Genomic DNA, 23,809 nt, shown 5'->3' on the forward strand with positions numbered 1-23,809 from the left:
AGAGAGATTACAGAATAGACTTCTGAAAAGAACAGTTGTTCAAGTGCAGCTCCATCTCCCACTTCCATGGCCTGCAGATATGGTGTCAGTGGCATCAAAGGTTGCTGATGGGTCTAACAAATTCAGCACAGATACCTGATCTTTGCCTGTCTCCAAAAGGAGATCACTGTCCAGTGAAACCAGAACAGTCTGTGTCGTGCCCAGACCTAAAACCAGACTGAAAAGGGTCCAATAAATTTGAGGAATGATGATAATGCCAGAGCTGCTTTGCAACAGTAATTCTCCTCCAATAATTTAAGTTTAACAGTGGTGATAATTACGATGGTCTGTGGAGCAGATCCCTAAGAGATGTATTGAAGGCTGCTGCTAAAATTGACATTGTTAGCTACTGTAATTAGTTTTCTTCAGTTGGTTCATAGCATTAAAAGATGAATAACAAATTATTTATCACTTATGGAGAGTACTGGATAGCTGCTGCTTTTCCTTTTCATGTTGTTTAATAATAAAAGCTTATTTCACAACTTCTCAAATGCTAACCTGTGTAGCCCACTTCTGTTAATTGTACAGTGATCATGGAAAGCAAAACTATATTCTGAAACCAACAAAAGCCTTGTGCAGAACTACTTGTACCATCAAAATGTGGATCACTTATTGGTCAGGTACCTGCTCTGGGACTGATTGAAAGGACAGACTTTTGGCAAGAAACTGCCAGGAGACTCTCTAACAATATTTGGTGATATGTCAAACTTAACTAGCTTTTTTTTCCTTTTTTAAGCAAGTAAGCTGTGATCTCAACATTTTTTTAAAAGCTGTAGGTTTTTCCCTAAATGCTCATTGCAACAAACTATGGTATTTAGTTTTCTTTTGTCTTTCTGTATGGATGTAAAGGGGTAGCTCTGAAAGCAGCTGTAACTGGTTCACATATTGTAGAGTTGTTTTTCTGCAGGGGTAGGGGGAGATCTTAATGACCTTTTTATTTCAGGTCATAGTTCCAAACTAGTGTGAAGCTGAATAAATTTTACAACCCGTATCGGTTTTCCCATTTACTGCTCCAGCCATGTCAGAAAACGTCAGAGTTTTAGACACTTTCAGAGTAATGGAACTTGCCCTTGCCCTGTGTCCTTCAGTGGGGAACATAGGCCTGTAATTCCCATTTACACTGCAGTTCCACTGGCTAGAGAGAGCCATCCAATTCACACAGCAGTTGAACTAGTTACACTACTCAGCACTTGAATAGCACCTTCCATTTTTCAATTGTTGTGTATTACAGCTGATTTCAGACACTGGACTAGAATTCAAGGTTTTCTAGCTCCCACATCATGATGCCACTTCTAAAGCAAACTTATACAGTACAGAATGGCTAATGGAAGTGTTTGGAGACAGAACCCAGAGAATGAATTGCAATAGATAGGCCAAAGCCCAGTATTTAATTACACATTTATGTAACATAGATGCCAACACCAACTCCTGCCCTCCAAAATATGCGGCTAAAGCAAGGGAAAGTAGCAGTGCTAGAACTGCATTACATCACTTAAACTATCATCCAAGGTTTTTATTTTTTCTATATATGAGGTGAGCACACAACATTGATTTGGGGGAAATGCAGGAAGAGACCAACCCTTTAAAGACAGCCTTTTTTTCTATCCCATGTAGGGTGGACTTCTTCTGAAGTACTGTTCTGACCTGGCTGTGTGCCCACTCCTAATGGCAAGAGTTGATCAATAGCAGCTGGGAAAAGCTGATTCCAGGACCTGCTGGATTAGCAGCCTAGCCAGGGTGCCAGGAGGGGCAAACCTGTATACTGGAAGCATTTGGTTCAGTCTTCAAAGACAATAGATCCTTGAAGACGTGTTCTTTTTATGTATTTCAGAATGGAAGGAAGGGGCAACTGACTGTTCACATCAGAAATGTGAACCTAGTGTAATTTTGGAGTCTCTTTGCAGGATAATAGGGTAAATGTTTCAAAAACACTAGAGCCATTTTCAAAAGTAGCTTAGGCATTTAGCTAAAGTGTGACTGATAGCCAATGGGACTTAGGCTCCTCAGTTGCTAGAGTGCTTTTGAAAATGCTGCTATTCTTTAATGATAGCAATCACAATTTTTTGAGTAGAGAATGGTGCAGGCTACAAGCCTGGTCTTCAGTCTTTACATAGGCAAAACAATTGTTGACTTCTGGCATATCTGGGGGAGATGTAGGTGGGAAATGTAAAAACAAAATCTTATTTTCGGTTACTGTTATTGAGACAAACTGCACTTATGACCATGAATGACTTAGGAAGGATCAATCCTTTTCATTGGGAGAACTCCCTGTATAAGGACCGAGGGCCAAATTCTGCTCTCAGACTAGTGAACACATCCGAGTCAGCGGCGTTACTTCAGGTCTAGTCTGGACTTAATAAGAGCAGAATATGGCTCTTTAGGTTTGGACACTTACGCTGTAGGGTGGTGCTCCTTTTTTTCTCTTTAATGACTAACTCCAATAACCAAGCTGAAACCAGTGCTTGTCTTGGTATTTAAATTCCCATGATACTTTCTCTTGCATATCATAAACTTTGTGAGCTGGGTGTGTGAAGTGTGTTTTTGGGGGTGTAACCTTCCACAGAAGGAAATTCAACAGAATGACTGACTCAATCTGTCAATATTTTCTCTGTCTGACGATACATTCCATCTGTAGATTGAGAGTGTAAAATATGCCACCTAAGGAAGGGCAGAGTCCAGGTTCTCCCTTCTATGTTCTGAACCATTGTGTAAAAAAATCAATTTCTTAATCCTGAAAAGGCTCTCTTGGCTGATAAATAACACTGTCTGCGAACATTAATCCTAGAGGCTCTTACATGCAAATCAGCTGCCCCAAAATTTATTCTTAAAATGCAACTGGCTTTAGTATGTACGAAAGGGGCTAGATCTTCTGCTTATCCATTTAACAGGTACAGCATTAGCAGCAGCAGTTGAGACTTCCCCACATACACTTGCCATTGTGGCCTATCCCTGATTTTGGAGGACTCACCTCTAAGGTCAGATGAGTTTGCTTTGTGCCCTCTCAATCCTTGACCTATCTGCTGAGCCTGCCAGCAAAGGGCATCCCAATTCTGGGATGTTTCTTGTGAGGGTGACCGGGACTAATTCACAGGGACTAACACATTTGCTACTGACCTGGGTTGGATTTGAGCCATTGCCATAGTTTCATAGAAGTTTAAAGATGAGAAAAGACCGCCTAACAAGGTTGTCTAGTCAATCTCCTGCTATTGTAGGATTGTGCCCTACAACCTGTTTTCCAAACCTTTGTCCACCTTCTGTGACTAAGTCCCACTTCTGTCCCTCTAGGGTCTGCTGTATGGTGGAGGTACAAAATCAGGTAGAAAAAGGAAATCTTTTCCTCTTATAACCTTCCTCCTATAAGCCCCTTCTCTCTTCCTCTGCTCTCCATCTGTAGGCATTTTATTGCTGTTACCATAGCACAGTGGTCTCCAACCTTTCTACGCACAAGATCACTTCTTGAATTTAAATGCAACCCAGGATCTACCCCTCCTCTTCCCTGAGGACCCCCTCTTCCTTGAAGCCCTGCCCCACTCATTCCATTTCCCCCCTCTCTATCGCTCACTCTCGATGTGGGAGGGGGCTCTGGGCTGAGCCTGGGGTAGGGGGCTGGGGTGCAGGGTGTAGGCTCTCGGAGGGAGTTTGGGTGCAGGAGGGGGCTCTGGGCTGGGGCAGAGTGTTGGGGTAAAGGAGGGGGTATGGGATGCTGGCTCTGGGAGGGGGCTCAGGTCTGGGGAAAAGGTTTGGGGTGCAGGAGGGGGTTCAGGGTGCAGAAGGGGGCATGGGATGCTGACTCTGGGAGGGGGCTCAGGGCTCGGAGTTGGGGTGTGGGTTCCTGCTGGGTGGCACTTGCCTCAGGCAGTTCCCAGTCGACGGCACAGCGGGGCTAATGCAGGCTTCCTGCCTCATGCAGCTCCCAGAAGGGGCCAATGTGATCCTGCGGCCCCTGAGGGCGGGCATGTGGCTCAACGCGCTGCCCCTCTCTCCAGGCACCGCCCCTGCAGCTCCCATTGGCCACAGTTCCCCGTTCCTGGCCAATGGGAGCTGAGCGGGCGGTGCTTGCAGACAGGAGCAGTGTGTGGAGATCCCTGCCCTCCCCCAGGGCCGCAGGGGCGTGCTGGCCGCTTCCAGGAGCAGCGTAGGGCCGAGGCAGGCAGGGAGCCTGCCTTAGCAACAGCCCCACTGCACCACCAGACTTTTAGCAGCCAGAGATGGCGATCGATTGGGAGTCTCTAGGATCGACCAGTCAATGGCAATCGACCGGTTGGTGACCACTGCCATAGTGTTACCTGAGCATGTTACCAAAATGACTTGATACGTTGATTATGGCAGGGGAGCTGGACTCTTTCTCCACCCAGCACTGTCCCTAACTTTCTGAGGGTATATCTACAGTGTAAACCTGGGCTCAAGCGTAACCTCCCTTGCATCCACACCCATTGTGCTAACCTAAGGCTTGGACTTAGGGTCCCTGCATCCTGAAGGGTTGGAGGGTCCAGGCCCATGTTAAGCCGGAACCTAGGGTCAGAGTCCTATTGCTTTCCTGCTTGCACGTGGCCCTGGTTGACTTGGGTCCCGGGAGTCCGCCGGATGTATCTGAGTTCCCGCTCCCAGAGGAACTGTGCTGTAGGCAGGCAGCCAACACAACAGCCGGAAGCGCCATTACTGCCTGGCTGAGGGTGCTCACCCTTCCTGCTCCTCACAGCAGCAGCTTCTCCTTGCTTCTATGCAGAGCTTGCCCAGAGCAGGGAGCAAAGCTGACAGGTGGGAAGCTGCTTCCGACTGCCATGATGTTGGAAGTCATCCCTCCGCTGGCCGTGCTGAGCTGGGAGCTCTGCTGCTCCCTCTCCTGCAGGGCAGCCACTTAGTCCCCACTCCCCTCTCTGGTCCTTGCTCCCGGGCCCCACCTCCACTCCTTGTGTGTGCAGGGGCACCCTGACTGCGTGCACTCTCAGGGTGGTGAGTGGGAGCCAGCCCCAAAACCTCCCTGCAGACAGCTCTTTATCCATGTTTGCTTCCACCTACTGAAAATAGCTGCTGCTTCATATCCCTGGCCTGGTTACATAACCTCAGACTGGGATGATAATCTTAATTTTAAAAAAAATATCTTTGCCTATGAATGAGCAATACTTCAAAGATTACTCCTAAAAACAATCCGCTCTCCCATCCCTTGCTGTTTAATTTCTCCTTAGCTATAGTGCTACCAACCAATCAAGAGCATGTTTAATGAATTTATATTGGCTCTGAAAATGGTATTCTGTAATATTTTATCTGAAACAAAGACTTCAAATGTAGTAGATGAGGCACATAAACTGTTGTAGGGATGGTAAACCAAACAGGGGAATGGAACAGTATCTATGCCAAGAGTGGCAGTCTTCCATAAACACAGAGAACAGATTGAACAGAAGAACCTCACATTTTTATGTTTGTTTTTTATAAGCATATGGCAGCTTAATTTTCATTTTTACAGGCTTAAAGCAATGTGCTGGTTTCATGCTAAGCAACTTGTTGTTCTCTTGTAGTTCTAATGCACTGGACGCAACCTTAGACAAACCACAGGAAAGCTCAAAGAAGGTAGCCGTGTCACCAGGAAAGGTAGGTTCAGCAATGGTATGCTAGAGATGGCCTTTTTAAAGCTATTCCCTTGCCACTTCGCCGCTCCACTAAAAACCAGGAAGAATTTGGACAGAAGAATAAAAACTTGAGGTATAAAATGATGGATTGATTCCTGTTCAGCCTGTTTGTGTGGCAGAGAGAAAATCTTCATCCCTTATCTATATACCTATAGCAACCTCTTCACCCTCCCGAGAAAACTGACTCTATTTTGCTTTGTTCCAATTTCAATTGAATCTTCTCGTAGGTCTGAATCCCTTTTGGGAGTCAGTAGCAGAAATGAGGCTATCTAAGGGCTTGTCTTCACAACCGCACTACATCGGTGCAGCTGCCTCAATGTAATGCATCTAGTGAAGACACGGGAGAGTGTCTCCCGCCCACAGTGTAGACAGCGCTTTAAGTCGATGTAAACTTACGACACTCGGGGGTGGTTTTTTCACACCCCTGAGCAACGTAAATTACATCTGTAGTAGGAAGAGAGCAAACAACAAACTAACTTTCTTAAAGATATGGTTGCCAAGCAACAAAAAAGCAGACTCTGCTTCTAATCCTAACCACTAACTAATATTTGAAACATAGGCTTTCCTTATTACCACATAGCAGAGTTTTAAAATAAAGTTAATATAAAGTAAATGCCCTAAGTTACTAAATGAATACAACCAATTAAATTAATACAACAAATTTGACTAAGCAGTAGTGTAGACAAGCCCTAAGGGCTGGTCTGCACTGGAAATGTACATCAGCATAGCAATGTCTCTCAGGGGTGTGAAAAATCCACCAAGAGACATAGTTAAGTTGACGTAAATCCCAGTGTAGACAGTGCTAGGTTGATGAAAGAATTCTTCTGTCGAGCAAACTGTCGCCTTGAGGGGAGGTGGATTAACCACGACAGCGGGAGAATCCCGCCCGTCGCTATAGTGTCTCTAGTGAAGTGCGCTGCAGCTGTGCTGCTGTACCGTTTTAAGTATAGATGTAGCCTGCTTCACAAAGGTGGGGTTTTCAAATGCCCTAAGTCTGTTCCTGCTGACTTCAAAGGGAGTAGAGTTAAGCCAAGCCCTTCTGACAATCCTATTTTGCCATGTCCTCCATCTGTCTTATAAGAGCCCTGCTTAAACCTTATTCTGCAGGGGTGAAATCACTGCGTTTTCATGTTTCTGTTAACTCTGTTAAACATATGACTCAAATTATATGTCCATTCTTTTCTAGCAAAGGAAGAATCCATTTAATGACTTCACTGCACCAGAACAGAACGTAAAAAGTAGGGACTCAGAAAGCGGAACAACTGACCTATCTCAGATGCCAAATGAGGGTAAATAATTTTTTTTAATCTACGTGTCCTCTGTGGACACTGAAATTCTTCGGGGTATTATGACCAAGTTAACTGTCGCTTTTCTCACACAATAAATTTTATAGGGGGAAAAACCTTTTTAAAATCCTGCAATAAAGCAGGACATGGCAGAATTTTACCTATTGTTTTATGAGCCTGTCTCCAGCCTGTTCTTCAAGCTGTTCATTTTAAATCTGCATGTATAAAAATATGAACCCCTGAAAAGATGTTTCACCCAAATAATTGGATATGTCTACTCCTTTCCCCTGCCCACACTCCAACCCTAAACCTGCATTAGGTCATCGAGGGTAGGTCTATGCTGCAATTAAAAACCCACAGCTGGCTCAGGTCAGCTGACTTGGACTCATGGGGCTCAGGCTGTGGGGCTCTTTAACTATAGTTTAGACGTTTGGGCTGGTGCCTAAGCTGTAGGACCCTAATGTCTCAGCCCGAATGTCTGTACTGCAATTAAGCAGACCCTTAGCCCGAGTCAGCTGACCCAGGCCAGCTGCAGGTATCTGACTGCAGTGTAGACATTCCAGTAGCCATCCAGCTGAGAAGGGCCACTTCCATGTTACAAGCCTCTTGGTGATTCAGCAGTAAGAGAGCAGTTTAAGATATTCTCTTCTCTGTCTTTGCAGCAGTCCCAATCATTGCTGCTATTGCTCAGCAGTGGGGATCAAGCTGGAGTCCCAACATTTGATTCATAGATTCTAGGACTGGAAGGGACCTCGAGAGGTCATCGAGTCCAGTCCCCTGCCCGCATGTCAGGACCAAATACTGTCTAGACCATCCCTGATAGACATTTATCTAACCTACTCTTAAATATCTCCAGAGATGGAGATTCCACAACCTCCCTAGGCAATTTATTCCAGTGTTTAACCACCCTGACAGTTAGGAACTTTTTCCTAATGTCCAACCTAGACCTCCCTTGTTGCAGTTTAAACCCATTGCTTCTTGTTCTATCCTTAGAAGCTAAGGTGAACAAGTTTCCTCCCTCCTCCTTATGACACCCTTTTAAATACTTGAAAACTGCTATCATGTCCCCTCTCAGTCTTCTCTTTTCCAAACTAAACAAACCCAATTCCTTCAGCCTTCCTTCATAGGTCATGTTCTCAAGATGTTTAATCATTCTTGTTGCTTTTCTCTGGAGCCTTTCCAATTTCTCCACATCTTTTTTAAAATGCGGTGCCCAGAACTGGACACAATACTCCATCTGAGGCCTAACCAGAGCGGAGTAGAGCGGAAGAATGACTTCTCGTGTCTTGCTCACAACACACCTGTTAATGCATCCCAGAATCATGTTTGCTTTTTTTGCAACAGCATCACACTGTTGACTCATATTTAGCTTGTGGTCCACTATAACCCCTAGATCCCTTTCTGCCATACTCCTTCCTAGACAGTCTCTTCCCATTCTGTATGTGTGAAACTGATTTTTTCTTCCTAAGTGGAGCACTTTGCATTTGTCTTTGTTAAACTTCATCCTGTTTAACTCAGACCATTTCTCCAATTTGTCCAGATCATTTTGAATTATGACCCTGTCCTCCATTTGATCTCATCCCCCTGTTTGTTTCTTAGACTTATAGACTTTAAGATCAGAAGGGACCACCATGATCATCTAGTGTGACATCCTGCACATTGCAGGTCACAGAACCTCACCCAGCCACTTCTATCTATAACAGACCCCTAATCTCTGGCTGAGTTACTGAAGTCCTCAAATCATGATTTAAAGACTTCAAGTTACAGAGAATCCACTATTTACACTAGTTTTAACCTGCAAGTGACTCGTGCTCCATGCTGCAGAGGAAGGAGAACCCCCCCCCTCCCCCCGATCTTTGCCAATCGTGTTTCCTTAGTTCTGTTTTTTAGATTCCTCTCTTTCCCCAAAATATCATTCCTAACCAAACAGGAGCTAGAAAATGATGTACCTTAATCCAGTCTTGCAAAATTGTAATGAGAGTTTGCCAGCCCAGGCAAGAAAATTACTGACCTGCTTTCTGCCATGATGCTTGCTAATGGGGGAAGAGGACAAGTGTATACTACTTGCATTTTTTTAAAATACTTGTCCAGAGTGAGCAAGTTTTACTAAGTTTTATTTAGTTCCATCTGACCCTGAAAACACAAACACAAATTGATAGAAACACAAACACAAGACACGATAATATAATTGAGCTGTATAAGAACTGAGTTGATTAAAGGTTTACTGTGCTCTAACTTTGAGTCGTTCTGTTTCTTTGCAGTAGGAATGTTCTATTAGTCAGCACTCCATAATACAAACAAGTTAAACCTAATATGAGGTTTGATAATCTATTAGTTTTCCAATATATTTGTTTCAAGAGTGCGTACTTTTTATACTGCTGAATGCTTTGACTGTTAACGTTGTCTTGTCTTTTTGCATTACATCCTAGAGCTGCAAGAATGTCTTCACCTTGTCTTTCCTGTGTAGAACGCTTGATGCTTTGACTAAATGCATGTTCTTAAGCTTGAGATCTGTTTAGCAGTATGTTTTTACCCTTTCCCTTGTATGCATGTCTTGTCTTGCAGACACACTGTCACCTTCAAAGGAGAGCCAATCCAAGAGAAACGTACTAAACAGTAGGTCAGAGGACCATAGGCAGGCTTCTGGAGAACAAACTGATGAGTCACAGAGAATTGCAGATCGGCCTCCTGTACCAAAAGCTAGAAAAGTCATCTACAAAATAACAGATCCCATATTGGAGAAAGAGAGTTCTTTTCCCAAACCTGCTAAAAGGACTGATTGGGTTAATGGTGCTGGTACACCACCGAGGGGCATTCTGAAACGCAGTTCGAGTTCAAGTTCCACTGATTCAGAAGTTCTTCGTGTTAATCAGATCTTTGACCATCAAAGTAAGACTGGTTTGCCATCTTCAACTGTTCTCGAAAGAGTAGCTGAGACAAATCCTCCTGCAGAAGACCCCTCACAAAATTCACTGGAAAGACTAAAACAGGTCAGGTTCTCTTCCAGTATAGGTACAAAACAACCTCTTCAGAGCCCCCAGCTGCAACATGGCAAAGATATAGGAGAGTTTGACTTACTGGAATCAGACTATGTTAAGAATGCAGAAAATGACAATAGTAGGTTAGATGCACTTCAAAATGAACAAACCCTCCCTGTAAAATCTCCACGCTCCCAATCCTCTGCTTTAGATGTTAATGCAACAGACAGAGATGTCTCCCAAGAAGACACATCAGTACCATATTCTTCTGATGCTAACAGGTCAAGCCTACCAGTTAATGAAACCTTGCAGCTTAAGACAAGTCTTCCTATGGAACCTGTAACTCCAAGGAAATCCTCCAGTAATCTCTCACCAAATGTCCAGGAAGTGCAAACTGTGGATGAAACATTGTCTCAAAACATATCCAAACAGTCCCCAAATCCTGACTTGGAGTCATCCAAACACACTATTGGTAAGAGAACAACACAACACAAGTCAAATGGGTTAATACTGAGAAGGGTAAATAACAATTTTGAAAACAGTCTTAAATAACTCTGCTCATTAATATTCCAATCATGAGAGAGAGAGCTTTCTGTATTAGCCAGAATATTTCTGCTTGCTTACTAATTTACCAGTTTCACACACTAAACCACATGCTACGCATTGTCTGAACATTGAGTCTTTGGGAATATGCTCTATTGATTGACTTTCTGTTTTATTAAAAAAAACAAAAACAAAAAAAAACTGGTTAATAACATGTCCATGCTAAAGTGTGGATATGCATATTTATTAGCAACGAGAGAGAGACAGTGGTGGACCAACCATATACTTGCTCAGGCAAAACTTCTGTTTTGAAGTCTATGCTAGCTTTGCATGCATAAGGACTGAAGGAATTGGTCCACTATTGTCTGTTAGTGGTAATAATGGTACTATGATTTGGGGATTTTTTTTTTTTTAACACGTGTGATTAAATAAAAAACATGGCAGTTAAACGATGAAAAATTCACTTCTGAATAAGAATCAAAATGCCATAATTATAAGCAAACATAAGTGTTCCTGCAGAGTTAACTTTTTGTAAGGTTGTAATGTGGATTAAGACTTTACTCATTCATAAATTGCTCCAGTTTTATTCTACAAGTCTATTTTCATTGCTGTCTTGCCAGTATATCAATGTTCTTACCTGAAAATATTTTTTTTCAAGCTAAAAGAACAAGCATATGGGATATATCTGTGTTTTAGCTTGTGTAACTTGTAGTGGGGACTTGGTGGAAAGTGAAGCATCATATGGATGTCTAGAGGAGTCTCTTAACCCACTAATTATATTTTAATAAATACCTTGCCTGCAATATGATGCATTTCAAAAGCAAAAAAATAGCTCTAACTATTTTTATGCACCCCAAGAAGAAATCCTGTGGATTTTACCCCATATCGGGATACTGCTAACCCATCCCTGACAAAGGCAGGAAAACCATTCCAACCTTTCTTCCAAATTGGTGGTAAACTTTGATAGGCTCCCAAGAACCACTCCTCTTCCCCATCAGATCACTCTTTATTTTGGCTTTTTGATTTCTGTTTTCACGTAAACAGTTGTTTTTAAAATAACAAGCAGCAATGGGAAGGGGAAACAAGCTATGATGAGCACTACTAGATTTTTTTATCAAGGTGGGTGGAAAACCGGTTTCAGCAAAATCACGTTTATTGACTCCTTATCTTGAAAGGTGATTTTGTGTTACAGATCAGCAGCCACTTTCTGCTAAGACAAAATCTCCTCAGGTGCCAAATGCCAGCTCTGCAGATCTTCAACAAGGTAAGCCTGTTCTTGTTGAGGATCAAAGTGCTAAAACCACTTCCAAGCCTGACAAACATACTGCTGAGTTCATGAAGGTAGCTGATGAGTCCATATCAAAAGTATTAGATTGGTTTAAAAGAAGCTCCGATACTGGTGATGAGACTACTCCATCGGTAGCCTCCCAAGGGAGAGAGTCCAAAGAAGAACTGTACTCCTCACCCAGGACAAGAGTTATAACTACAAAAGATAGTGGACCAAGCACAGATGAAAATACACAACTGATTGACTTGTCATTTGGAAATAATGGGAAACCAAGCAATGTTTTGAAACCTGCAGCAGTTGATGCAGAAGACGTACAGATAATAAAAGTAGGAAAAAAAGAAAATCTAAGTGAAGAGACTCAAGGAACAGACTACAACAAAGGACCTATTGTACTTGGAAAGAGCAAAAGTGGTAGAGAGAAGATACATTTACAGGTCACTGATCTTCCAGTTACTAAATTAGATGAAACAAATATTCTTAAAAAATCAGCTGCAGAGGGCAAAATATTATACAAACCAGAGGATGAAAGTGCAGCATATAAAGAACCAACATTTCTTACAGAAAGAAAAGGCAAACCAGGTTCAAAGAGTTTCAGTTCTCCTGAAAAGCTAAATGAAGGTTCACTATTGAAAACTAATGTGCAAATTCAGAAAGGAATTCAGAAAGAGGAAGAGAAAATATGCATTATCAAATCTCTCTTGGAAGAAGACCATGTCCAGTCACAGACTGAATTTGATAATAAAGGAACAGAGATAAAAGAACCTGGTTTACTTGATCAAGGAAGTATGCAACTAGAGCCAAGTAGTCCTAGGATGAAACTACCCGTCTTGCCACAGCATGAATCCAAACAGCCATCTCAGGTACAAAGCTCAGATGAGGAAACAGAACAAAAGAGAACAGTAAGGGATATTAGGGCCTTCTGGGAAAGCAACAAAACTGGACCCAGGCATGCCAATAAGGAAGGCATTTTAAGTACTACCCCATCAGCTAGTAGCACAGTACAATACATCAATAAAGGAAATAGCAAAGTAAAACCCACTGATGGTTGTGCAGCATCCCTATCAAGTGAATCAAAAGATCAAAACAAGTATAGTTTGGTTACCTTCAGAAGAGTTGAATTAAGTGATGACGAGGCATCTAAAGATAAATTTCCAAAGTCTTCAAAGACTGGTCCAGATATAATGGATAAATCCAAAGCAGACCACACTGTTGAGAAGTCCAGAAAAATACTTCAGCCTGATGGTAAGGTTAATGAATTTACAAAATTGCCAAAAGCAAATCATTTGCAACCAAGAATTGGTTTTACTCCTACTTCATCAAAGAAGTATGAAGATGGGAAAGAAGTGTCTTCAGAAAATGACACACATCCCTCTTCTACACAACAGAAGCCACATTTTCAGGTTTTGTCTTTGAAGGAAAAAATAGATGAGGAGTCTAAGAATCAAATTTCCAACCCATTGCAATTTCAGAGTTTGAGAAGCTTTTGGGATATTGGAGCTAAATCACAGAGTAGGACCAATATGAAAAATGAAACCACTTCCCCAGGTAATATTAGTTCAGTAACTTGCCAAAAAGAGTCAAAGGAACTTAAAGAAAGCCGAGCAGAGACGAGCCAAGTAGAGGTGATTGTTCAACAGCAAAATCAACTTCCCGAGAGAGAGAAAACAAAGAAAATAAACTTCAAAGTACCTGAGTTGCCTAGACAGGAAGGGCAGCCCATTCCTTGGTCAGTAAATCTGACAAGAACAGAAAATGCAGAATCTCTTCAAATAGTGGGGAAAAATGTAGGAAAGTCAGTGATCTCAAAACCTAAAGAAAAGGTGGATCTTCCAGAGCAAGAAGTTAAAGAATATATAGAAAAAATGAGTGTTCCACCAAAAGAACAGCACAGCACATTTAACAATAGCTTACAGAAACTGCTTAAAGAAATGTCTGAGGCACCCTTGCCATCATTCCAACCAGCTAGCGATAAAGGTGTTCCAAGAAAAGAATTGGGAATTGATGAACGCCTAATTGTTTCTATAAAAACAATGCAGAGCAAGACTGCTCCCACAGACTCCAAGGAAAAAGCAAAATTCCCTAAAGAGGAGGTTGTAGAGACTGTAGACAAAACTGTTGCTCCATCAAAGGCTGAACTTGATTCATTTAATGCAGGGCTAGAGAAACTGCTAAAGGAAACCTCCAAAATATCATCATCTTCGAGTCAGAACGTAACAGAAAATATTTCTGAAGAGACAGTTTCTTGGCCTGGGCAGAGAAGATTTTTTGAAAAGGTGATGGAACGGAGTCACAACACTTATCCTACATTTCAAAAAGAGGAAATGCTTCCTCAAGAAGTAAAAGAAACTATAGAAAGAACAGTCGTTCCACCCAAAGATGAACTTGATGAACTGAAAATTGGTCTAGCGAAGCTGCTTAAGGAATCTGACGCTTCCTGTCCATTGCATCAGGCAGCAGATGGGGATGAGGGTATCCAGAGAGAGAGTTCTCATGAAGAAGTCATTCCAAGCTCTTCCCAAAAGACAATGCGTCCTGGCATAGCTGCTTATGTTGTGACCCAGAATGAAGCACAGCCTCCTGGAGAGGCAATCTCAGAGATTGTAGAAAAAACCACGGTTCCACCAAAAGCTGAATTCCATGATCTGGATGCTGGTTTAAAGAAACTACTGAAGGAAGCATCCGCAATCTCATTTTCATCATACACTATAGATAACAGTAAAAAAGCAGCATCTGAGAATGTCCCTGAAGAAGATCGGCGAAGATATTATAAGCGGGTCACAGAGACTGACCAGGCTACTTCTGTTACTGCCCAAGAAAGGGTTGGGACTCCAAATGAAATTGGGACTGTAGAGAGAACTACAGTTCCATATCAGGATAATGTTAGCCCAATCAATCCATGCTTGGAGAAACCAAATGAAAAGGCAGCTAAAGTGCTGTTACCTTTATATGCAAAAAGTGGAGAAAATGTAAGCTCTCGGCCAGAGGATCAGACTGATCATCCTGTATCTCCTGGTAACCATCATGAAGTGACTGAAATACTAGTAAAAACAGTTCAGCCAAAACCTGAACTCCGTGAATTTAATGCTAGTTTGCAGAAACTGCTCAAGGAAGCTTCTGAAATGCCACCCTCTGAACAGAAAAGCGTTGACAATGAGATGCATGTTAGGATACAGCCTAATCAGAGCGTGAATTCCTCTTACCAACAAGATATTGACCATCCTCAAGAAGTAAATGAAACGGTCAAAAAAGCCGTTGCTCCTTCCAAATCAGAACGTAATGAATTTAATTCTGGGTTAGAGAAACTGCTGAAGGAAGTCTCTGAAATGCAAACTCCTAAACTGAAAAACATGGACAATGCAATGCAGAAGAGTATGAGGATACAGCCTAATCAGAGTGTAGACTTAACTTATCAGCAAGATATTGACCATCCTCAAGAAGTAAAGGAAACCGTAGCAAAAGTTGTTGCTCCTTCCAAATCTGAGCTTGGAGACTTTAATGCTAGTTTGCAGAAACTGCTTAAGGAAGCCTCTGAAACTCCACCTCTTAAGCTGAAAAGCTTGGATAGTGAAGCACAGGGTAGGACACAGCCTAATGAGAGTGCGTATTCCCCTTACCAACAAGAGATGGACCATCCTCAAGAAATAAAAGAAACTGTAGAAAAAACTGTTGCTCCAACAAAAGCAGAATGCAGTGAATTGAATATCTGCTTAGAAAAGCTTCTTAAAGAAGCATCTGACGTTTCATCTCAGCTGCCAACGAAGATGGGAAAACAGGAAAGACCCAATGACTCTGTGTCTCAATCAGAAAAGGGAAGTCTAGCCATTAAAATGCCACTCTCTGGTCCAAGTGCTTCAAGTGGCTATCGCACAGAGTTTAAGATACCAATCAAGAGAGAGACTTTGAAACAAAATGACACAGCCGTGAAGGAAGATCATGTGGTAAATGAAGTGAGAGGTTCTATTCTCCCTGAAAGAAATGTAGCATTTGAGAAAACCATACAGACTAATCTGGCATCAACTGAAGCTCTTCCCAAGGAAAGAGAGAATGGTGCGGCTGTTATCAAGACACACAAGATGGAGATAAAAAATGAAAATAAAAGAGAGGAAGCAGCAGGAAAGGAGGTTGATAAAAGCACTTCCTTAGCAGATGCCAGTGAGGCAACATCTGAAGTGAATGCACCATTTAGATTCAGGAGAGTAAGCACACCACTTAAAGATGATGATCGCTCCTCCAAAATAAGTAAAGTTGAGCTGGTCCTAGCATCTCCTTATGATGATGATGAAGATGACACCATAAGTTTTGGCTCTGATCTTTCAGGTTCAACCTGTGAGCATTTTTGAATTCTTAAATCAATCATTCTGGATTTTTATTTATTATTATTATTATATTTATTAATTATTTAAGAAATATGGCTAGATTTTTTTGATAACGTACCTTAAGATTGGTGAACCAACAGCCTGACTGAGATTCTCATTCATTTTCTTAACTGAATGATCTGGGCATCTTTTCCAATGAACTTTTTTAATGCCTGAGTCAGCAGATGTTTTGAAAAGACACGCATTCAGTATGGCTTGCAGAACGGGGAGTTGGACTGGAATAACCCTATTGCATGCCTATAGAGAAAGAGTCAGGCTTTCCACATCGGTTTCTTCGCCTTGTGGCAGTTTGTTCAATGTGGGAACAGTGAGTTCCATTATTATTGGGCTTTAAAGCTTTTTTTTTTTTTTTTTTTTTTACACAGTGTTTTACTGGCTGATGTAAGAAAGGGGCCCCGTTAGCAAGGGCTATCTGGCTAAACCAGATATTTGCTTCTGCTTTCTAATGTGTATTTACACCACAACGTGCAAAGGAGAAGGCCCACCCCGCCTTAATCAATTCATTGCTGCAGCATGTTGCACCAGAACATGGGGCTATGTTCAGTTAGTGTTATCTTCCACTGAAAAATTAGTAATCATCTAGATATGCATCTGGAACAGATGGCAATACTAGAGTGGCTCTGGTCTCCTGTACAGTATGAGATAGGCAGTGCTGATGTAATTAAACTATTGGAGTCGCTTCAGTTGGAGGGGTTAATTTAATATTTGTTCTGAGAAATCAGGATTGTTCCTCTTAACTGGAGAGACTGAGAAACCTGTGAAATTTGCAGCGGCTGCCAGCTGTGATCCTTAATTCCTCACGCTTAACTCGGGCAAAACACAATTGAAGCCAATGGAACTTCTGGCCTAAGTGAAGAATAAGTAAAACTTGAGCAAGGGCTTCAGGCTTTGCGCCATAGCTAAAGTGAAGCATTTTGGGTCACTTTTGCTCATGGGGAGGGTGGGGGAAGGCGGCAGAAAGGGATTTTTGAAGGGATGAGATGGCACATGGGGCTGCCAACTTGGACAGATGAGACTGTTAACTTCTAAGATCTGAATCTGTCCCATGGTGGTAGCAGTTGAGTTTTCTTATGGCTGCTGTTTGGACTACGTGACATGAATTGTGGCCTCTGTTGTTGTTGTTTTAAATTCAAATAGAAACACATCCCCATTATTAAAATAACCCCCACTGTTAGCACCCAAAGTGATAGTCTCCATCAGGAAGCAGTTCTATAACCGGGTTTGGTTTTCTAGCTAGACTCCTGCTTAGTTGTAGATACAGCTGTGTCACTCTGTCCATCTCAAGCAATGAGTGTGAATTAGTTTGCCTACCTCTAGTATGTGTGTATGTAGACAAAACAATAGGCCCAAATGATCACATGGCACATCTGTTGATTAGTAGGAGCCCTAAACACACACACCAAAGGGTAAATTTTTGCTCCATAACTCTTAAAAATTACTGTAAAATTTCCATTTCCCCCCCAAGTCAATACAATGCTGCCATGGCAGCTTCCAGTTAAATCACTTCTAAAATATGTATTCCTGAAAGCCTGTGTCCAAGTAATATAAGCTATTAAATTCAGTGACTATTGATCCTGCTGGTCTTTGGTAGTGCATGTATTTTTACCTAATAATTTAGAATTCCATCATGTCTCCAAATCCATGACTAAACATCTGCACCTTTCCCTCATTTTTCTTTTGGTCTTTCACCGTTGTCAAAACTAGAATTTTAAATGTTTTGCTAAGGGTTAAAAATATCTCTCCGTTAGTTAAAAATAGCCATTGATTTCTTAAGTGGCTCTCATTTAAAAAGGCATGTCTGTCTGTTTGTGCAGCGTTCATGTATTTTGTCTCGTGACAGGTTCAGAAGAATTAGATCCTATTTTGAAGGCTTTGAAAAGGAGTGCAGATAGGCAAAGGCCTTCCAAAAGTCTAGAGGACATTCCATCAGCCACATCAAGTGAGCACAAAGCTTGTCTGCTGTCTTCTTTGCCCCCAACTAAGCTTAAAAATACTTATTTACGGTACTATACTTCCACACATCTTCACCAACTGGCACTCTACTCTTCCAACCATGGGTTTTGGCAGGAAAACTATCCTCAGAATGAGCATCCAAAATAAGTAAATAAATAACCACCATACTTTGTAACTCGACTTCTGAATAAGAAGTAAGGAGCAGTGCTCTAGTCTAAATGGTGCTTTTGACCAGGTTTTGATTTCAATACTGCATGCTCATTTTGAACACTTACTCCTGTATTTCATTCTCAGTCACAGCTGAATATAAAATAGGATTCTTTTTTGCACACTTAATTAAGGCATGCGTTTTAACCCGTTCTTTCATCTCCTCTCACATTCCATTCAGATGGCCATCTTTGTAACAATGATTATACCTGCAGTGGCAGGAAATAGGCAAGCAAGGTATGCAACTGCCATGTCCATTCCTAATTCCACTAGCAAGTTTTAAAGATTTACTGAACTCTTCTCTGCCACTAGCTGTAAATCTATAAATGTCCAGGTTGTGACTGAGAAAACATTAATCCTGTCCTCCCGTTTGTTTGTTTTGTTTTAAAGCCAGATGGGCCTTGAGTCTCCTGAAATGCTCTCAATGTTTATAGTTTTCTCTTGTGAGCCAGCTCTATTTATAAATAACTTGCATGGAGTTTACACAGGAGTGTTCATGTAAATGTATCCACTCAGCAGACTTTTTCTGAGAAATATGCATTTAATTGGTCTTAATCAGCATGGCTTTGCTCAGTAGTGGGCTTTGTGCTTGTTATACAATAAGGGGATGTGCAAGCACCCAAAGGAGCAACAGATAAATATCTACTTTCACCCACAAATGGATATGGGCCCAATTAATGAGTGGTGCAAGTGAGAGCAACTGCACTGACTTCAGTAGAAGTGCACCTACTTGCACCAGCAGCAAATTTGGCTCTGAGTTCCTATTTAAATTATGCAATCAAATATTCTTGTGTTCAGAATTTCACTTACGCCTATGTTCATGGTTATGTATTTTTCAATATCTTATTGATTGCCGTGCATAATGGGGAAAATGTGTGAAACTTCATGCATGTAGAAATTTGTGAATAGAGCTTTGGGTTTTGGAAGGAGCTGGCCAATTCAGGCATCTTACACTAGTTTAAAATACAGACATTAGAACTCATAATTCTCTCTTCTTCTTTTTTTAACGTGCTGTTACTTATTTGCAATTGACTCTAGGACCTCAGGCATCAGTACAGCACTGTACTGATGTAAACTGCATTAAACAATAACATGAGAGCTCCCTTTATAGCAAACTAGTTGAATTTTGTAATCCAAGTAGAAAGTGTTTTATGGACAGCATTTAACCTTGTGCTTTGTGAATTTAACCTTGGTTGTGGCTCTGCTGATTTTGACCTTATTTCTTATAAACACTGTGGCTGCCACTATAATCCATACTACCTTCCTGAACAGCAAACTTACTAACTGTTACTTTTTCCTGCACAGATAAAGGAAAAGTAGATATTCCAAAAGAAGAATTAGTACTTAGTGCTGAAGATGGTAAATATCTTCTTTGTGTCTGCATGAACATAGTATTTTTTTTCAGTGTCCTCCTCCACTCACCAGCCAAAGAGTTAGTGAATTTCAGAATTGTATCACTACTGTATGGTAATTTAATTAGTTAATTTCTGCATGATGTAAACACTTGGGTAGCATTTCTCTACCTTTGCTTTTATTTCTAAACAATATGTTACTATTGTTATATCCCACTACGTATTATTGTAAGAAACCTTGTTTATGTCACATAGTGTGTTATCTGGGCTTGATCCTTCAGGCATTCCACATGTGTCATGACCACTGAAGTCAATGAGCACTTTGGGTATTGACTCAATGGAGAATTGGGCCGCTAAAATATCAAATTAGCATGCTCATTTGTTGCACTGTAAGATGGTTCTATCCTGCAAAGCAGACTTAAGACACAAGTGGATTTGCTTGCTCTGAGATAATGGATAAGCCACTGGCTTGTCTACTCTTGATACTGATGATGTACTAGTTCACTTATAAATTCATCTGGTACATTGCGTGGGCCAAATTCTCCATCATATATGTGCACAAATCTCCCATTGATGTCATTGAGTGAGTGTTTGTAAACACAGACTAAAGGATCCTGAATTTAAAACAAAACCAAAAATGACTAGGTTACACTGAGATAGTGACACTGAATATGGTGGTATACAACACATTTTTACTTCCTTTTAAGTGCTATCCAGTGGGACCACAATTCTAAAACTAGTTACACTTAGTTGTATTTATTTCAGAGTAGCAGCCGTGTTAGTCTGTATCCGCAAAAAGAACAGGAGTACTTGTGGCACCTTAGAGACTAACAAATTTATTAGAGCATAAGCAAGTGGGCTGTAGTCCACGAAAGCTTATGCTCTAATAAATTTGTTAGTCTCTAAGGTGCCACAAGTACTCCTGTTCTTCTTTTGTATTTATTTCTGACTCTCTTTTAGAGGCTTCAGTGTGTTTTGCAGTTAGTCTGATCATAGTGCACTTTGGGCCCTATACTGCTGTCCATTGCATGGTGCAGAGAGTAATCAATGGGTCTTTTAGCATGTACTTAAGCATTTCCCTGAACTGGGGACATAGCTGTGGATTTCAATTAAAATATATTTGAAATGTTTACATATAATTGAGCTGAAAGGGCGGGTTTTTTGTCTTTTCAAGCAGCCAGATTATTTTTGTGCTCCAGTCAGTCATGGTAAAGGCTGACACAAATATCTATCCTGGCAAATATAGGTTGGGAGTTTCCAAAGTGCTCAATACTTGGTCAAATGTAGATTTCAGAGGGAGCGGCCTCAGGCCAGTACTGAAGCATTTTTGAAAATCCCGCTTTTAATGCTTGGACTTCACTTGCTGACGAGGTATTGCATTGGTTGCACTCCAGATTGTCAAAAAAGGAAAATGTCGCAAATGTATAGTGAGGGATGATATGGAGTTTTGGAAATCCAGGCCAATGATGATTGTGAGGAAGGATGAAAGATGATCTTCAGGTTGATGTATAAAGTGTCTGGTTCTACAATCACTATACAAACCTGGTGACAAGTTTCAGAGTGGTAGTCGTGTTAGTCTGTATCAGCAAAAACAACCAGGAGTACTTATGGCACCTTAGAGACTAACAAATTTATCTGTCCATAAGCTTTTGTGGGCTAAAACCCACTTCATTGGATGCATGGAGTGGAAAACATAGAGGCAGGTATAAATACACAGCACATGAAAAGATGGGAGTTGCCTTACCATGGGGGGGAGAGGGTAAGTGCTGACGAGCCAATTCAGTTAAGGTGGAAGTGGGCTATTCTCAACAATTGACAAGAAGGGGTGAATACCAAGGGAGGAAAAATCACTTTTGTAGTGCTAATGAGGCCAATGTAATCAAGGTGGCCCATTTCAAACAGTTGACAAGAAGGTGTGAGTATCAGCCGGGGGGGGGGAGGGGGAATTAGTTTTTGTAGTGACCCATCCACTCCCAGTCTTTATTCAGGCCTAATTTGATGGTGTCCAGTTTGCAAATTAATTCCAGTTCTGCAGTTTCTCATCGGAGTCTGTTTTTGAAGTTTTTTGCTGTTGAAGAATTGCCACTTTTAAGTCTATTATTGAGTATTCAGGGAGATTGAAGTGTTCTCCTACTGGTTTTTGAATGTTATAATTCTTGATGTCTCATTTGTACAATTTATACCTTCAAGTCAGCGGGACTGCTATGGGTACCTGCATGGCCCCACAGTATGTCAACTTTTTTATGGCTTACTTAGAACAACGCTTCCTCAGCTCTTGTCCCCTAACGCCCCTACTCTACTTGCGCTACATTGATGTCATCTTCATCATCTGGACCCATGGGAAGGAGGTCCTTGAGGAATTCCACCAAGATTTCACCTCAGCCTGGACCAATCCACACAAGAGATCCACTTCCTAGACACTACGGCGCAAATAAGCAATGATCACATAAACAACCACCCTATACCAGAAACCTACTGACCGCTACACTTACCTACATGGCTCCAGTTTTCATCCAGATCACATCACATGATCCATTGTCTACAGCCAAGCTCTACGATACAACCGCATTTGCTCCAATATCTCAAACAGAGACAAACACCTACAGGATCTACAGGACAAACACCTATCAAGCATTCTTAAAAGTACAATACCCACCTGGTGAAGTGAAGAAACAGATTGACAGAAGGGTACCCAGAAGTCACCTACTACAGTATAGGCTCAACAAAGAAAGTAACAGAACGCCACAAGTCATCACCTACAGCCCCCAACTAAAACCTCTCCAGCGCATCATCAAGGATCTATCCTGAAGGATGATCCCTTACTTTCAAAGACCTTGGGAGACAGGCCAGTCCTCGCTTACAGACAGCCCCCCAACCTGAAGCAATTACTCACCAGCAACTACACACCACACAAAAATACTAACCTCGGAACCAATCCCTGCAACAGACCCCGTTGCCAACTCTGTCCGCATATCTATTCAAGGGACACCATCATAGGACCTAAACACATCAGCCACACCATCAGGGGCTCATTCACCTGCACATCTACCAATGTGATATATGCCATCATGTGCCAGCAATGTCCCTCTGCCATGTACATTGGCCAAACCGGACAGTCTCTACGCAAAAGAATAAATGGACACAAATCAGACACCAAGAATTATAACATTCAAAAACCAGTAGGAGAACACTTCAATCTCCCTGGACACTCAATAACAGACTTAAAAGTGGCAATTCTTCAACAACAAAAAACTTCAAAAACAGACTCAGATGAGAAACTGCAGAACTGGAATTAATTTGCAAACTGGACACCATCAAATTAGGCCTGAATAAAGACTGGGAGTGGATGGGTCACTACAAAAACTAATTTCCCCCTGCTGATACTCTCACCTTCTTGTCAACGGTTTGAAATGGGCCACCTTGATTTCACTGGCCTCATTAGCACTACAAAAGTGAATTTTCCTCCCTTGGTATTCACCCCTTCTTGTCAACTGTTGAGAATAGCCCACTTCCACCTTCATTGAATTGGCTCGTTGGCACTGACCCCCCAGTTGGTAAGGCAACTCCCATCTTTTCATGTGCTGTGTATTTATACCTACCTCTGTATTTTCCACTCCATGCATCTGATGAAGTGGGTTTTAGCCCACAAAAGCTTATGGACAGATAAATTTGTTAGTCTCTAAGGTGCCACAAGGACTCCTTGTTGTTTATACAAACCTGATATCTTTACTATTGAATGACAATGTATTGTTCTCAATGTTGCCCTTCTGAGCAGATCAGAAAACAGATGAGCAACAAGAGACAAATGAAAATGTACAAGGAAGTGAGTAACAGGATCTTTCCATCAACCAGTGGATAGAACTCCACTGATTTAGTTTCAAATCCATTTTATTTAATATCAACTAACTAATAAGTCTGGACTTTGTTTTTGTTACTAAATGCTGCAGCTCACAAAGCTAACTGCATGCCAACAATGCGTTGCGTGTTTTCAATGTAACCTTGAGGTATAATTTCAGTTTCGGGGTAATTGGACTGAGAGACCTTGTCTTGTTTGGGATGCACGTGTGTGACATCTGGGGAGGAATTGTACATGGTTGCTACAACATTTGCATGCACACTTAACCTTGGTTGTATCTGGCATGCTGCCAAATTGGTGGTAC

The 23,809-nt window shown here is 41.6% G+C and overlaps 1 protein-coding gene across 19 annotated transcripts in view; it reads left to right on the plus strand.

Annotated features, from left to right (window-relative positions):
• The window catches only part of SYTL2 (synaptotagmin like 2), an 80,748-nt gene that overhangs the window by 42,185 nt on the left and 14,754 nt on the right, over positions 1-23,809 (plus strand). For 6 of the 19 annotated variants that reach the window (XM_005287541.5, XM_024107510.3, XM_065581711.1 and 3 more), the window contains 7 exons: positions 5,556-5,628; positions 6,853-6,955; positions 9,518-10,402; positions 11,666-16,087; positions 17,978-18,076; positions 19,603-19,656; positions 23,425-23,472. In XM_005287541.5, the coding sequence (XP_005287598.2) occupies positions 5,556-5,628; positions 6,853-6,955; positions 9,518-10,402; positions 11,666-16,087; positions 17,978-18,076; positions 19,603-19,656; positions 23,425-23,472 (5,684 nt within the window). The remainder of the gene's footprint in view (positions 1-5,555; positions 5,629-6,852; positions 6,956-9,517; positions 10,403-11,665; positions 16,088-17,977; positions 18,077-19,602; positions 19,657-23,424; positions 23,473-23,809) is intronic. The other 13 variants (XM_024107511.3, XM_065581718.1, XM_065581719.1 and 10 more) reach the window with 7 other exon arrangements.

Source organism: Chrysemys picta, chromosome 1 (assembly GCF_011386835.1).
Source record: "Chrysemys picta bellii isolate R12L10 chromosome 1, ASM1138683v2, whole genome shotgun sequence".
NCBI lineage: Eukaryota > Metazoa > Chordata > Testudines > Emydidae > Chrysemys > Chrysemys picta.